Source organism: Mastigoproctus giganteus, chromosome 4, assembly GCF_048544385.1.
Source record: "Mastigoproctus giganteus isolate SK-2022 chromosome 4, ASM4854438v1, whole genome shotgun sequence".
In the NCBI taxonomy this organism is placed as follows: domain Eukaryota; kingdom Metazoa; phylum Arthropoda; class Arachnida; order Uropygi; family Thelyphonidae; genus Mastigoproctus; species Mastigoproctus giganteus.
In genome coordinates this window covers 27673646-27691993 of record NC_143578.1, presented here as the reverse complement: position 1 = coordinate 27691993, position 18348 = coordinate 27673646, and the positions used below count along the sequence as shown (strand labels likewise).

General features: G+C 34.9%; 1 protein-coding gene across 1 annotated transcript in view; it reads right to left on the bottom strand.

The window, feature by feature from the left end:
• The window catches only part of LOC150086500 (dynein axonemal heavy chain 3-like), a 544757-nt gene that overhangs the window by 481600 nt on the left and 44809 nt on the right, over positions 1–18348 (bottom strand). Inside the window, exons 11-14 of the mRNA XM_090372184.1 lie at positions 16324–16503; positions 10787–10923; positions 9944–10049; positions 6598–6776 (exon numbers count right to left, since the gene is read on the bottom strand). Coding sequence (XP_090228310.1) covers positions 6598–6776; positions 9944–10049; positions 10787–10923; positions 16324–16503 — 602 coding nt within the window. The remainder of the gene's footprint in view (positions 1–6597; positions 6777–9943; positions 10050–10786; positions 10924–16323; positions 16504–18348) is intronic.

The following is an 18348-nucleotide window of genomic DNA, read 5'->3' as shown; positions in this document are numbered from 1 at the left end:
TCATATGCCTCTACTAATGCTAATGCTAATGCTAAATCCAAATATATGATATCAAAATTATTTTTTGCATCCAGTTCCTTTGTAACCACGCCATAATATCCTATCAAATTTGTCAAACAAGACATTCCCTTAACGAACCCATGCTGTGTCTGAATTATTGCTGCAGTCTTGTCTAGATGATCCTGCAATGCATCTTTAACCAGTGACTCCATTATTTTACCTGGAACAGAAGTTAAACTAACTGGTCTGTAATTACTCGTGTCACCCTTCGATCCCCCTTTATGAATTGGGGGTACATTTGCACATCTCCAGTCCGTGGGAACCTCCCCTGAGTCCAAGGATGCTCTCATAATTATAGCTAAGGGTTTGCTTAGTTGCTTTGCCACCGCCTTTAATATAACTGGATAGATCCCATCCACCCCAGGTGGATGGGATCTATCCAGTTATAACATCCAGTTAAACATAAGAAAAGCACCCCAGGTGCTTTTCTTATGTTTAACTTCAACAATCAATATAAGCTTGCTTTCTTGCATCATGTGCCCTTACTAATGCTAATGCTAAAATGAATCTTGGAATGGATACCACTTGACTCTAAATGCCCAAGAAAAAGACCAAAGATGAGATGGATCAATTAAATTGTGAAATTTTCTGGTGTATAAGGGCAACAGAAAGCACAAGACCACATTTGCTGGAAACATGTTGAGGAGGCCTTCATCCTGCAGTTGATCGACAATGGATGAAGATGATGATGAATTCACAGGATTCATATTGAGCTATATGAATTCACAAAAATTTATATTAACATAATACTAATATAATAATTACAATTCCATGTGATCAGAAAATTTTAATAGATTTGCTGCCACCTTAACCCCTGAACTTATTTTAACTTGATTTCTTTCTCTGGGGGTTTTTGAAATAAATTATCTTTGTAAAGGATCCCTACACAATAGATGGTTGGTTGGCTGTCGCCGGATTGTAGGTAACTTAGACTATACTGTGTCATTGCATATCATGTCTGTACAAGTGTGTATTCACAGGCCAATTACATGTTTTGTGGGCTGTAAAACGCAGAATAACTCAACTCCCTCTGCCTGAGATCAGCTAACTGCAGCTCCCAAATGAAGAGGCATTTAAAAATTCCTCCAGTCTATGACAGGAGTCAAATCCAGACCTCTCCAAATGAATAACAAGTGTAAAACCACTATATTGTTACCGACAACCCTACACAATAGAAGAACTGCAATGGAATAATCAACAAGACATTTCCAACATGCCTGCAACTCTTCATCATGAAACAAATAAAATTTATGCTACCAACCTAATTATGCTGTTATTGTTATTTGGTTTTTAGGAGTATTAGCAACTAAGGCCATATTGCTCTGGGGATATGCAGTGGTCATTCCCTGACCTTTTCGCATCCTCCGTATTTGGTGGTCATGGGCTCGAACTCCAGTCTAATCAAAAAGCGTGTGCTACGCACTGCTGCTCCTGCCCACCTGGCTACGGAGGCACTGCTAATCATGCATCTCTAGTGACTGACATGATATACTATCATTAACAATACTAGTAGATAAGTAGAATGTAATTTTAATATTACATAATATGTTTTGTGAATTTATATAGCTAAATTTTAAAAAAATGGTTCGAGCTGCAAATTTTTACACTCAACCTGTATATCATTATGAGAATTAATGTAAAGATACAAACAATATATATGAAAGTGATTACAAAAGTAATTTCCCTGATAAAGTGTACTAACAGCAACATAAGTAAAAACTCATAAATGGATTCAGTGTGTGTACAGTATGTGTTCATTGTACATATTATCATATGTACAAATCAGCATGTACAAGAATAAATTAGATGAGGAAAAGGGTGGATATTCTGCAGTTTTCTTCATAGAGAGTGGCTGTAGAGTCATCATTAAAGAACCAATTTTTTAAATCACATTTTACAAAATGAATTTTTTTTCCGCACTGGGATAGTTTTGTTAACCTGGCAGTAGTAGCAGATAAACTGACAGGTGGCCCTTGTAAATAATGTTCCTACACTGATCAATGATTGAAAATCTGGAAATTTTCTATGTTTCTAAACATAAAGTGTAAAGTATTTAGGGTCTAACAGCACCAGGGGTTTCCCCCATCTCCGCATTGTATGCATTGTTTGTGAAACACAGTACTCTGTGGAGGCCAGAGATTTAAAAAGTATATGGGTATGATTCTGTAGGGTAATGTCATGGTGCATTGTATCATCTGACCTTTTAGCCATTGGGCCCCTAATGGGACCCACCATTGCCCACACTTTGCCACGAAGAGACAGGTCAGGTACCCAGTAGATTATATTTCATATTCTGGCAGGCCCTGCCACCTAGTTTCCGAAGATTTCAGTGGCAGGCAAGAGCCTATTGTAAAAAAAAAATTTTAAATAAAATAATAATAAATAAATAAAAATGGGGTAAGTGCTAGAGTTTGATTAGGCCAGAATGGTTTAATGAGAATGACGTTGGAATTTTGACAATAATAATTTTTCTGTGTTAATTTAGGAGTTGTATGCTATCATTTTAGTTAGAGTGGAGGGAGACAGACAGAAATATGGGGAGTATAAAGAAGGCGACCCCAGACAGATAGATCAGAAAGGACATGCCCACCAGAGGAAGAAGGGGGCGGCAGGGAGGGGAGGAGAGAGAGGCCCATTCCCCCTCCCCACCACCCAGGGGAAGGAATGAAGGTACCAATCACCAGAATGGCACACTGGCAGAAAAGCTACAGACGTCATGGGCAAATCAAGTAGGTCAAGTCCGGTTGCAGTTCCTGGGACTGTGTAGTCCCATCCAAGAGTTGTCAGGTTAGTTTTTGGTCATGGAGTCCATTCTTATGGCATTGCTGAGTCATCTAGGATGTTTCACTATATTTCTAAATATAGTGTAAAGTGTTTTTGGGTCAAACAGCACCAGGGGTTTCCCCCATCTCCACATAGTATATTTTGTCGTATGATACAGTACACTGTAAAGGCCGGAGATTTAAAAGTGTGTATGTATATTTCTAAATATAATGAAACTTTAACTGCAATAGTTTCTGAAGTGATTTTTTATTATTTTTAGCATTAGCATTAGCATTAGTAGAGGCATTTGATGCAAGAAAGCAAGCTTATGCAGCATCAGCCAAAAAAAAATAATAATAAATAAATAAAATAAAAATAAATAAATAAAAAATAACCACTTCCACTTCACCCCTCTGTTCGTTCGAAATACCTGTCCAGCTGAGCCTTAAACTTATTTAGGTTATCAACTTCCACGACAAGGAATGGAAGTCTATTCCACCAACCAACCACCCGCTGGCTAAAGGCAAATTTCCTCACGTCTATCCTACATCTGTCCTTTCTCAATTTGAATTTATGCCCTCTCAGGTGATTATTCTGAGCAAGAGGAAGAATCCCATCAGCATTGAGCATGCTCAAACCATTCAAGGCTTTATACACCTCTATCAGATCACCTCGCTGGTGCCTAGTCTCCAGACACTGTAATTTGCAAAACTTAAGCCTTTCTTCGTAAGAGCACCCCTTTGTTCCATTCACTAATCTTGTTGCCCTTCTCTGTACTCGTTCCAGCATCTCTACATCCTTCTTGAAATGAGGCCTCCAAACCTGTATACAGTACTCTAGGTGTGGTCTGACCATTGCCTTATACAAGGGAATAATCACCTCCTTATCCCTGCTAGAAAAATTCCTATATATCATCGACAATACACCATGAGCTACTTTTGCAGCCCTTCTGCACTGCTCAGAAAACTTCATATCTGCCTGCACAACCATCCCCAGGTCCCTTTCATTCTAGTAGAGAAATTGCATGAAAAAACCTGTCAGTTTACATGCCACTGTTTTTGCAACTGTATTTGGATTTTGGTCTGAAGAGTAGCATGACCACCGACAAGTGCCAATGTTGTATCTGTTTAAAATTTTTGGTTATTTGTTTTTCTTCTCCCACTAGTCAATAAGCCCCTGCATTCTTATCCTAGTTATTTTTGAAAGATTTATTGTTTTCACAGATTTTAATTTTTTAATAATATTTATATACATAATAAGCAGAAATATATGTGCATGTTTGAAATTTTGCACACTTAATGGTTCTTTAAATTGGAAAATGGAAGAGAATAAGAGACTGATCTTTCTATTTTATGTCATATTTTTGCAGGTTTCAGCAGACTAATATTTTTTGTATTTTTGAAAATAAAAGGTGTAAACCACATAGCAATTTTTAAATTTTTAATTTTTATTAAAACTTAAAAAGTTTTTTTGGCACCTGTCAGGTAACTGTTTTTGCAAAATTTTGGGAGCCACCATCGCCAGGTTAAGGTAAGCACCAAGGGATCTAAAGCCAAAAAGTGAGAATAAATCGTAACTGCAAGCTTTTCCTGTACTCTAGGTGTACATCTACACAGAAGGAAAAACTAGAAAACCAAAGTTTATGAGAGGAAATTCCAATATCCTTGCATGAGACCATTAATTTCCAGAGTTAAATTATTTGGTCCAGTTACACTAGCAATGAATTGAAAAGAATTTATTGCAATCATACAAATTATGCAACAATAAAAAACAAACAACTGGTCTAAGTGCAGATGGTTATACAATGTGATTAACACTTATTAACATTGGATGCAAATCACACATTTATCCCTACATCTGGGTGTATTTTTGCAAAATTCATTCATTCCAGCAGAAAGATTTTTTTCTCCCTTTTGACATATTTGACTCTAAAATGAAAGTTGGCATGATTTTGCAAGTAATTATCACTAATTTATGCACTACACACATGTAAGCATTAATTTCAGCAACCTACTCATGTAACTGAATGACATACATACACAGCAATTGTGCACAGCCGTCCATAATAATTTCATTCATATTCAACTACCTTTCTAAAATACACTTCTGATGTTCTCAAACTCACTGTTAGCCGTCCTTAATATACAATATCCTTTTTGAAATAGATTGAGCTAAATTTAAATTTGTTAATAAAATTTTTTAAGTGATGGCAGGTTTCTTACAAATGCTTCCTGTTCTACTAATTAAAGATTTAACTTTCAGGTTCATATGTTTGAAGATACTCAAGTAATTAAATGTTTTAAATCTGCACCTCAATGCCTCCTCTTCTAGTAATTAACCTTTAATTAATAAAGACCTAAAGATCTAATTTTAATATCCTTGATCTGCACCTCAAGATCCTTGTTAATCTATAACTCATATCAAGTGAGAAAAACATAGTACAAAATGATGGTGAAAAATGGACAGACAGTAGTATCTGTTTGTATGATATGATGAAAAATTTTGTCACAACTACACTTCGTTCATATCATGAAGGCTTTTCAATGTTGATATTAAACTTATGACTGAATAATCATAAAAGATAAGGTGTGGGGATAAGGTTCTAGCAGGGATAAGGAGGTGATTATCCACTTGTATAAGGCAATGGTCTGGCCACACCTTGAGTTCTGTATACAGGTCTGAAGGCCTCATTTTAAGAAGGATGTAGAGCTGCTGTAACAAATACAGAGAAGTGCAACAAGATTAGTGAATGGAACAAAGGGTTGCTCTTATGAAGAAAGTCTTAAGTTTTGCAAATTACAGTGTCTGGAGACTAGGCACCTGCGAGATGATCTGATTGAGGTGTATTAAGCTTTGAATGGTTTGAGCATGCTCAGTGCTGATGAGATTCTTCCTCCTGCTCAGAATAATCACCTGAGAGGGCATAAATTGAAATTGAGGAAAGGCAGTTGTAGGATAGCTGTGCGGAAATTTGTCTTTAACCAGCGAGTGGTCGATTGCTGGAACAAACTTCCATCTATCATTGTAGAAGTTGATAGCTTAAATAGATTCAAGGCAGAACTAGACAAACATTTGGAGCGGGTGGGTGAAATAAGGATTTTTTTTTTTTTGGCTGATGCTATATAAGCTTGCTTTCTTGCACCATGTGCCTTTACTAATGCTAATGTCTGAAATGATACTTGCTTCAAAATGATTGTCAGTGACATGCAGCTAAAAAAAATCTCTCTTTGTGCAACACTAGCTTGACAAGTACTGGCATGCATACTCAAAATCTGCTCACTAATGATCAGAGAGAGAGAGAGAGAGAGCCTGTAGTGGCAGTTATGGAAAGTTCACACAGTAAACATAAAATCTTGCTCCAGTCCACAAATTAAATGATCACCCCTCGTATAAACTAACTTTTTAAATATTAGAAACCTTGTGATTCACATCAAGTACTGAAAATAAATTATTCATTATAAGTATTAATACAATAAATGCTCTGTAAAAACAAATATATATGTTAAAAATAATTAAATAAAATACAAATTATATTAAATTAATTAAAACAGTTAACTCTATGTTTTAAAAGCAATAATTTGTTTATCGACCCTGTAACTTTATTCTTTTATTGATTCTGATCCAGATTCAACCAGAACCTTCAATATATTAATCTAATATAGTAACGAAAATTAAAATATATAGAGTTAAATGTTTTAATTACTTTAATTGAATTTAAACTGTGAATTTGAATTCTATGCGTACTAAAAGAAAAGAACAAAAAAATATGCATACCTCCGGGTGTGTGTTTTATTTTCTTGAACTTTGAAATTAATAATATTATTGCATAAATCATCAACTAAAGAACAAAGTTCAGCCTTTAGCTGTGAACAGTCAATGCATATTAAGTTCAGGTATACAGTATCAGACTTTAATTCAATTTCATCTTTAATCTTTCTTAACTCCACAATTCTCTGAAACAAAAATTAAATTTTAATGTTCCATTATATTTATATTTAAAAGTACTGAATGTCACTTTATATACAATGCATCAGCATAAATTAAAAGTTTGCAATGCCTAATGATATGTTTTTGTTAAGAGGTTAACATATAACATATTCATCTATTATAAATACAATCTAACACTTTCTAAATATTAAAGATCAATTTTATGCATTTTATTTTCATAATATGATAACAAGCACCAATACAATAAATACTGTAGAAAGCACATACAAAAGTTAAAAAATAAATAAATACTGAAAGAATTGAAAGGCAGCTTTTATAAAGGTTATGAATATATAACAAGACATTTCACTATGTAAAAAACACATAGTGTTAGTATTAGCATGGTTAAATAATGTCAGGAGGTAGACTTTTTAACAGGAGAGACTGTTTTTACAGGGATGGGATACACTTATATAGAAGGGATGCAAGAATATTTGTTGAAACAGTAGTAGTTCTGTAAGAAAACTGCTAGTTTGGGGGCAGGATGCAATGCAGACTAATAGTTTAACAGCAATCACAAACAGCGGTGAAACTGATTCTTGTGCTGCTTCTATTGGAACATGTAGCAACCTGAAAAGCAACGTGTAGGGTTCTCGTGGGATAGACAAATGTATGGACTGTGTTACGGTTACTAAAAACAAAAAGAGGTGCATGTATACTAGCTTTTATGCTAATGCTAAATGTACAGTGTATAGTAAACAAATTTGATTAACTTGAGGTACAGGTTAAGTGATTAAATATACACACAGTAGGGATACTGGAAATATGGTGCTACTTAGACATGGCAAATGCAGAATTTAAATAAGACAAGTACAGTTTGTACAAAAAAGGGTAGATAGGACAGGAAGGATGAGGGTTATATGCTTGGTTAAGAAGTAAATAGAATCTAAGGTAGTGCACTCAGATGTTGCAGGTGCAAGCATAATATAGAATCAGTTCGGTGTGATATAAGCTCTGGGAAAGCAAAAATGAGAGTAAGAGTGTGTTATAAGCCAAATGACTGTAATGAGTATAATAAATAACTATAAAGACAAATAGGGGCCAGTAAATCAGAATCACACAGTACAAGAGCTCTTCTCAATTTAGTGGATGAGTTTTCTATATTAGCATGTTAGAGAGGCAACAAGAGAAAGCAGTATTCTTGATCCAATTATGGCAGTGCCTTTTAATGCATTAAGAACCTTCAGATAAAGGAGTCACTAGGCGGCAGTGATCATAATGTATTGATGTTTACTTAAAGATATAACTACTGCAAGGGTAAAGTGAAAGAATATTTCTTTCATAAAGTTTGAGGTTGAGCAGATTGGCTGAGAGGTGGCAAATGAAGTTTAACATTGACAAATGTAAAGTACTACATATGGGAAACAGCAACCCCAGAGCAACGTATCAACTCTGTGGTACTACACTGACAGTGGTAGAGAATGAAAAGGATCTGGAGGTAATTGTGCAGGCAGATATGAAGTTCTCTGAACAGTGCAGATGGGCTGCAAGAGTAGCTCATGGTGTCTTATCAATGATATACAGGAATTTTTCTAGCAGGGATAAGGAGATGATTATTCTCTTGTATAAGGCAATGGTCAGGCCACACCTTGAGTACTGTATACAGGTCGGGAGCCTCATTTCAAGAAGGATGTAGAGCTGCTGGAACGAGTACAGAGAAGGGCAACGAGATTAGTGAATGGAACAAAGGGTTGCTCTTACGAAGAAAGTCTTAAGTTTTGCAAATTACAGTGTCTGGAGACTAGGCATCAGCGAGGTGATCTGATAGAGGTGTATAAAGCCTTGAATGGTTTGAGCATGCTCAATGCTGATGGGATACTGCCTCTTGCTCAGAATAATCACCTGAGAGGGCATAAATTCAAATTGACAAAAGACAGATGTAGGATAGACGTGCCTAAATTTGCCTTTAGCCAGCGGGTGGTTGGTTGGTGGAACAGACTTCCATCCCTTGTCGTGGAAGTTGATAGCCTAAATAAGTTTAAAGCTCAGCTGGACAGGTATTTCGAATGAACAGAGGGATGAAGTGGAAGTGGTTTTTTTTTTTTTTTTTGGCTGATGCTGCATAAGCTTGCTTTTTTGCATCAAATGCCTCTACTAATGCTAATGCTAATGCTAAAAGACAATTAAACATTAAGAGAACTGTTATATTTTGACAAAAAAATCTCTTTCCTTGCTAGCTACAATTAAACCACAAACTGAGAAAGTGCTTAGCTTTTTGTTATTAAACCCATACCTAGGCCTGATGTAGCCGAGTGGTCAGGAGTGCAAGTACAGTAGCATGCAATCTTTGAGTGGACTGGGGGTTCAAGCCTGTGGCTGCTAATTATGATTAACATTTGTATTGATGATTTATTGTGAACTCTACTGACCTAATGGTCATGCCAGAATATAAACAAGAAAATGAATCAAATGAAGCCACCAAAGGAATTTTTTATACACAGAATAAGCTTTCATTTTCAGCCTAAACAGATACTTCACAGTATCATTATTGGTATATGATACATAATTGTTGTTGTTGTTGTTGTTATTTGGTTGTTAGGAGCATTAGCAACTAAGGCCATATTGCTCCGGGATATGCGGTCGTCATTCCCTGACCTTTCCACATCCTCCGTATTTGGTGGTGACGGGCTCGAACCCCGGTCTAATCAAGAAGCCTGTGCTACGCACTGCTGCTCCTTCCCACCTGGCTACGGAGGCGCCTTATGATACATAATCAGACAGACCTTCACTGTTTGGTTATGTATCAATAATCAAACAGTGATTACTGATACATAATCATTGAAAATGTATCAATAAATTGCAACTAGCTAGTTAACCAATAAGTCAAGTGCACTAATGGCAGGGAGGGAAAACAAGAAAATAATATTAAATTATTCTGCTCATTTATATATTTTAGTGAGTCAATCACCTGCTGTGACACTTCCACTTTGATTTTTACAAGATCAGGACTGCTAGCATTAACAATCACAGGAAATACAAGGGATGAATAATCAGAATTAAAATCAAAAACAGAATTGGTACACACTGCATTGACATATAAATTAGCCATTACTCTACCTGAGTAATTAATTAATTAATATCTGGGTATATATATATATTAATATGGAAATTAGTAATTACTCTATATAATCACCTCAGCATAAAATTCAAGTTGTGGATCTTCTGCTAAAAATTCAGCAACTTCAGTAGCAGCAGTTCCATCCAGCAGATAAGAAAATACATTATATTCATTTAGATACCTGAAAACAATTTATACAATTTTCATTAATGAACACACAAAAAAATTTTCACGTCATTACAGTAATAATAACTTTGTAATTATATTGAATACTTAAAAATTTAAGTATTTAATATAACAACTATATTAAACAATATAAAATCCAGTATTTAATTTAATATAGCTTTTGTTAGTGTTATCTGTTTAAAATTTTGGCTGACTAACATACAAGACAAAATAGTCCTCAATTTACTAAATAAAATGTTTACGATGAATTTACCGAAGTACTTCATATTTCACTGTGTTTTTGCATGATCACATTCCGTTAAGGGATTGATAAATACACAGAATAAAATATAAAGAACAAAAGCTCATAATTCATAATTACTTAGTAACTGTTTGAATTACTAACATTAAATGGCAGAAAAGTAGCAGTAAAAATAGTGTTTGACTGCAATTAATTTCTATTGCTTAACTCCAGATGTTTTACACATGAAATTTTAAAATGAAGAGAACTTAGATAATCTTATATCTACAAAATAAGCTCTCTGTAGCCGAGAATGAATATGAAGTAGGGTTCAATATCAATGTAACACCAACCAAGAATTAGAAAACTATAAGCATGGAAAAAGAAAGTTTCAGTTATAAGCTTAGGTGGAAGAGCATACTTAGATTATTAAGATATTGTTATTTTTTATTATTTTTTTTTCCCTTTTTGATATTTATAAAATATCGGAACAATCAAAATATTGAACTTACTGCATTGGTCCCACTGAATTTATCCGAAATATACTGAGAGTTTGCTGTGCAAAATATTGAACTTCTGCATCGTCTGAGTGAACACGATGTAAAAATAATGATTCTTTAGCCATTTCTGGAAACAGTAGCTTTTCTACCTAAAAGAAAAAAGAAAATATTTTAATAATTTTAATAATAGTTAAGCAAAATTATTTTTGTTCTTTTATCTGCTATCTATATATTTACCTGCCCATGAATTCAAAAGCAGCTCCCTCTGACATTATTTAGGCTTCTATGTTTTTCAAGCATTAGTGAAATATTCATCTAAATAAAGATCATCTTACACACACACACACACACACACACACACACACACACACACACACACACACACACACACACACACACACACACACACACACACACACACACACACACACACACACACACATATATAAACTGAAAACTGATTGAACACAAGTACGTTCTATGCATCCCCCTCCCCCCATACTTCTCCTTCAACCCATGCACGGTACTAAGTACTATAGGTTTTGATACCTTTCGTGTTTGGGGTTTTCATAAAAAAAAAAAAAAAATGCTTGTTTGCTTAAAGCACTGAAATTAGAGTATAAGGTTAACCAGTTTACTCTATTTACATGTAGTAGTAGTAGTGGCATGTGATGCAAGAAAGCAAGTGTATGAGCTTCTGCAGCATCAGCCAAAAACAAAAAAAAAAAAAACACACCATTCCCTCCAAATGCCTGTCCAGTTCCTCCTTAAATTTATTCAACCTATCAACTTCCACAACAACAGATGGAAGTTTGTTCTAGCAATTAACCACCCACTGGCTAAAGGCAAATTTCTGCACATCTATTCTACATCTGTCCTTTCTTAATTTGAATTTATGCCCCCTTAGGTTCGTAATCTGAACAAGTGGAAGGATCCCATCAGAATTCGTGTGCTCAACCTATTCAAGGCCTTATACACCTCAATCAGATCACCGTGCAGGTGCCTAGTCTCCAGCCACTGAAATTTGCAGAACTTAAGCCTCTCTCGGTAAGAGGATCCCTTCATCTCCCTCACCAAGCTTGTTGCCCTTCTCTGTACACGCTCAAGCAAATCTACATCCTTCCTAAAATGAGGCCTCCAGACCTGTACGCAGTACTCAAGGCATGGTCTGACCATTGCCTTATACAGAGGGACAATCACCTCCTTTTCCCTGCTAGCAAAATTCCTATATATCATTGACAATACCCCATGACCTGCCCTGGCAGCCTGTCTGCATTGCTCAGAAAACTTCATATCTGACTGCACAATTACTCCCAGGTCTTTTTCCTTTTCTACCACCGTAAGTGTAGTACCACACAGTTGGTACATTTCTCTGGGGTTACTTCTACCCATAAGCAGTACTTTGCACTTGTCAAGGTTAAACTTTAGTTGCCACTTCTTAGCCCATCTTCCCAAATTAGCTAGATCCTGTTGCAGTAGCACACTGCCATTGCTGTCATTAACAACCCTGCCAACCTTTGTATAATCTGCAAATTTCGACATTAAGCCTGATATACCTTCATCAATATCATTGATAAATATACAAATCAACAGTGGACCCAATGTCGAACCCGGTGGGACTCCACTAATAACATTAGTCCACGAACAGCAGCACCCACTGATTACCACCGTCTGTCTTCTCCCACTTAACCATCCTTTTATCCATTGCAGCAACTTACCCTTAATACCATTCTGCTCCAATTTGTACAATAGTTTTCCATGCGCAAAAGTGTCAAAAGCTTTCCTGAAATCCAAATATATGATATCAAAATCATTTTTTGCATCCAGTTCCTTTGTAACCACATCATAATATCCTATCAAATTTGTCAGACAAGACTTTCCCTTAACAAACCCATGCTGTGTCTGAATTATTGTTGCAGTCTTGTCTAGATGATCCTGCAATGCATCTTTAACCAGTGATTCCATTATTTTACCCGGAACAGAAGTTAAACTAACTGGTCTGTAATTACTCGTGTCACCCTTCGATCCCTCTTTGTGAATTGGGGATACATTTGCACATCTCCAGTCTGTGGGAACCTCCACTGAGTGCAAGGATGCTCTCATAATTATGGCTAAGGGTTTGCTTAGTTGCTTTGCCGCCTCCTTTAATATAACTAGATAGATCCCATCCACCCCAGGTGCTTTTCTTATGTTTAACTTCAACAATTTCTCCTCCACTTTGCTCTCAGTTATTACAAAATCATTAAGTATCCTGCTACACTATACTAGCTATGACTATATACATATATACATATAGTATACATATAGCTAGTATATGTATACTAGCTGTGACGAAAGAAGGGAAAATATGTTAGTCAGTAGCGAAAAAAAAAAAAAAGTGATAGCACATGGCAGGTCTAAAGGACATTTTGTTAAAGAAGCAGTTATGGCACTTTTCGGAATTTGTTTCAGAAAGAACAGTAATTTAGAGTTTTTAAGGAATAGTGCGAGTCAAAATAAATGTTTTGTTTTATTTTGTTTTGTTTTGTTTTATAACAAAATAAATAGTTATGGCACTTTTCGGAATTTGTTTCAGAAAGAACAGTAATAAGAGTTTTTAAGGAATAGTGCGAGTCAAAATAAATCAGAAGTCAGGGACAGAATTGTGGTGAAAATTCTGTGCCAAGTGACCATGATGGGTGACAAATATATCATAACTAGAAATTGAAAAACAATTTAAAATAAGATGAGAAATGATGTTAATAGTTAACTAAGGGCTTCATCAGCCAACTTCTGAGAGAACACTGAACAGAATTGCATAATGTGAATATTTGAATGTGAATATTATTACATAATGTGAATATATAGAGTCCCCCATAAAAGCCCAATTTTGACAGCTGCACATAAATAAGCCTGGTGAAATTGGGCTCAAAGGCATAAAAACTGGGCTGTTGATTAGAAAATTTAAGTGGTCTGAAAAATACGAATTTTGCTTATACTGTAATGATACCAGGCATCAAGTTCACAGGAGGAAAATGAGGCTTCTGATTCTATATACGTGATCACTGATGCTTTGAAAATTCTTCTCCTATGCATTGGGGATGTTTTAATTATTATTAACTGGGTCTTCTGCTTGAAATACCAACTAGGATAATTCGGGATTGCTATAAAAATATTCTGGATGAACAGGTTGTGACTTTTGCTGAACATTTAAGGGGTGTTTATGATTTCAATACTCCTGTATTCCAGGATGACAACTGCCCAATTCACAGGGCCTCTTACTATTTTAAATTGGTATGTGGAACAAGAGGGAATGGTAAGACATTTAAACTGGCCAGCCAAGTCACTAGATTTAAACCCTATAGAGAACATATAGAACTATCTTGAATGGCAAGTGAAAACACAACATTGTGACTGGAACTTGTGGGTTGGTCACTCACACACTAGGAAAGCTTTTGTGGATTTGCTGGATGATTGTTTTCTACAGCAGCATGTTTGAGAGGCAACCAGACGGAGTAATACTCTTGATTTGATTATCAGCAGTGATTATTCATGCATTAAGAATTTGCAGATAAAGAACTAGTAGGTGGTGGTGATCATAGTGTACTGATGTGGGATTTACTTAAAGATGTAACTACCATCAGCAGTAAAGATAAGGGCTTTTACTTTTGTAAAGGTGACTACAGCGGTCTCAAACAGTTTTTAAATTTTATACAAGAGGACCAACTGATGAGACCACTGTAGTCACCTTTACTAGCTGTGATGAAGTAATAATTCAAGGAAGTAATCTTGGAAGCTACTAGACTATTTGTTCCAACTAAGAAATATTGATCAAGGTTTAGGCCTAAATGGATGTCAGATGAACTAATGAGACTCATGGCAGACAATAAAAATGCATGGGATGCATACAAATTATCAGGTGACACAAAAGCCTATGGTAGATATAAACTATTCTGTAATCAAGTCACAAAGAAGGTTAGGCAAGTGAAGGTAGACTACAAGAAATTTTTAGCAAGGATACAAAGAAATACAGCAAAGACTTCTTTATTAATGTAAAAACTAGAAGGAAGGGTATGAATCAAATAGGTTTACTTGATATGGATGGTTTGACAGTTGATAATCCCACTCAGGTTGCAGACAAACTTAATGGGTATTTTGCATCTACATTCATACATTTGGAATACCTTATGGAAGTGGATGCCAGAAGTTTATCAAACTCTAACAGGGAGCTAAATGATTTTGTAATAACTGAGAGGAAAGTGGAAGAGAAATTGTTGAAGTTAAACACACCTGGGGTGGATGGGATCTATTGAATTATATTAAGGGAGGGCAGCAAAGGAAGTAAACAAGTTGCTACAATGCATAAAAGGATGGTTGAGTGGAAGAAGAGCGAGATGGTTGAGTGGAAGAAGAGCGAGATGGTTGAGTGGAAGAAGAGCGAGACACTGCTCTTCATGGACTAATGTTATTAGCGGAGTCCCCCAGGGTTCGGTGTTGGGCCCATTGTCGTTTTGTATATTTATCAATGGTATTGATGAAGGTATATCAAGCTTAATGCTGAAGTTTTCAAATGATACAAAGGTTGGCAGGGTTGTTAATGACAGTATGCTGCTGTAACAGGATCTAGAAAAGTTGGGCAGATGGGCTGAGAAATGGCAACTGAAGTTTAACATTGACAAATGCAAAGTATTATATATGAGTAGCAGTAACCCCAGAAAAATACTACACGCAGGGTAGTGGAGAATGAAAAGACCTGAATTTAATTGTGCAGTCAGATATGAAGTTTTCTAAGCAGTGCAGACAGCCTGCCAGTAGATCATGGGATCTTGTCATATACAGTAATTTTGCTAGCAGGGATAAGAAGGTGATTATCCCTTTGTATAAGGCAATGGTCAGGCCACACCTTGAGTACAATGTACAGGTCTGGAGGCTTCATTTTAGGAAAGATGTAGAGTTGCTACAGCGAGTACAGAGAAGGGCAACAAGATTAGTGAGGGGAACAAAGGGGTGCTCTTACCAAGTATGGCTTAAGTTCTGCAAATTGCAGCATCTGGAGACTAGCCACCAGTGAGGTGATCCGACTGAGTTGTAAAAACCCTTGAATGGTTTGAGCAGGCTAAATACTGATGGAATTCTTCCTCTTGCTCAGATTTCGAACCTGAGGGAGTAGAAATTCAAATTGAGGAAAGACAGTTGTAGAATAGATGTGCGGAAGTTTGCTTTTAGCCAGTGGGTGGTTGATTGCTGGAACAAACTTCCATCAGTTGTTGTGGAAGTTGATAGCTTAAATAAATTGAAGGAAGAACTTGACAAACTTTTGAAGTGAATGGATGGGTGAAATGGCAAGTGTTTTTTTTGGCTGATATTGTATAAGCTTGCTTTCTTGCACCATATGCCTCCACTAATACACAGATATTGAGTAGAGTATTAAGTGGGTCAAAGAATAAAAAAAAATTTTAAAATTAGCATTTTCCTCTTGCCCTTATTTGAAATTTGTATAAATTTCATTCTAAAGAAAAGAGCAAGGAAAAAATTTCAAATTTTTATATAGTGTCATTATTTTTACTTACCCTGGGAACATCGAAGTTAGAACTAACAATTTCTTGAATCGTCTGTTGAAAAATTTCCTCGCAGTATGATAATGAAGGTTCGAGATCAAATGAGTTATTATGAATAACTGCTTTAACTGATAACACAGGAGTCCAGACATATGTGAGATCAGAAAAATCACTCCCTATTTCATTTCCTTTCTGAAATAAAGGCAGCAATTAAAAAACTTGAGAAACAAAAAGTGAAGTATTTTTAAAGTACATTAGCACCTTTATAATACAGAACATTTAATAATATATTTATCTATATATATTTTATTTTCATTTTTATATTATATTACATTTTCATATTATATATTTTTATTTTATAAAAATATTTATTAATTATGTAGAACAAAAAGTTCTTATTTTTAACCCTAACAACAAAAGATGTTATGCTTTGAAAGAAAAAAAATTGAATCATAAGTCTATCTGAAGAAGTAAAATAATATAAAAATAAAGCCAAATACTATGAAAATTTGAGTTTCACATAATGATTAATTAAATTATTATATTTTTCTCTCCCTTTCCTCACAAAAGCAAAATATACTTTATCGTTAACAAAGTCATTTCCAGAATAAAATAAATATCACAAAAAACAAGAATGATGTGCATCAACTTAGAGATTACATTATAAATTGATATGCATAATTTAATTTCAATTTAAAATTTATATTCTAAAAATCAAATGGCCTAAAAAAAGTAATTAAAATAAAACTTAATTATATACACACTTACTGTTTAAAAATTTAACTTTGATTTCTTTATTTTCTCTCATTTTCCCAATTAAGAAAATTATAAAATAACGAGTTACTATTATTGTCTAAAATTATAAAAATTATAAAAATTTCCTGAAAATTATATCCTAATTATAAGATATTTCTGCTGCAATATTATGAAAAATTTAATAAGGATGGAACTTAGAAAGAAACAAAAAAATCATTCAAGAATATTTTTTGAATTTAATGCATGACTATGGAAATTTATTGTTTGTTAAATATTTTAATATAATCATCCCAAAAAAAACAACACTGAAATTTTTAAAGCTATCTGTGAATCTTTACATTCAAATAATAAAAGGGCTGGTACCACAGAACATGCACACAATCAATGAAAAATTTGTGTTTTAGTTCTTCATTACTTTATTTCTTAATAACAAAAATATATAAGGAAATAAAACAGTGGTTCCCAACCCCAGGTCACACTCAAATCAGAATACCAGAGATGCTCAGAAAAATTATGATGAATCATCAGAAGAAAATTTATTTTTGAAGTTTTTTTTTTTTTGCTTTTTTTTCATGATGAAAACAGCCCAAAAGCATTTTTTGTTGTGAATTAATATTAGTATTAGCCATAGGTGCAAGAAAGCCCTAGGCTTTTATAAATAAATAAATAATAATAATAAATAAATAAAATAAATTATCTATAGTTTCCCTCCTCAAGTAAGTAACTATCCAATTGATCTTTAAATTTCCCCAAGCTGTCAGCATCGATTACTCACTCTGTGACTATTTGAGGCTAACAGCTTGGGGAAATTTAAAGATCAGCTAAAGAGTTAACAACTTACTGGGTGAAATAAATATTCCAACAATCCAATTTAAACCTCTTTCCCAGCAATTCAAATTTATGGCCTCTAGTTCTGGATCATTTATAACTGAAAATTTAACCTACATTCATGTTTTTATTCTTTTTCAGAGCCTTATAGACCTTAATCAAGTTCCCTCTAGGGTGCATGGTTACCAAATTCTATAGGCCCAATATGCAAAGTCTTTCTTCATATGGGCATCCTTTTGCAGATCTTACTGAGTGAGTTGCCTCTCTTTGGACCCATTCAAAAAGCTTGTTTTTTTGTGTAATCTCCAAACTTTATTCCAAGTATAGTCTTGCCGTTGCCATATAGAGTGGAATTATGACCTCCCCATCTCTACAAGCAAATGTTTGAAAAATCATCAATAACACACCATGAGTCCTCCTTGCCACAGTGCTATGCTACACCAAAACCTTTTC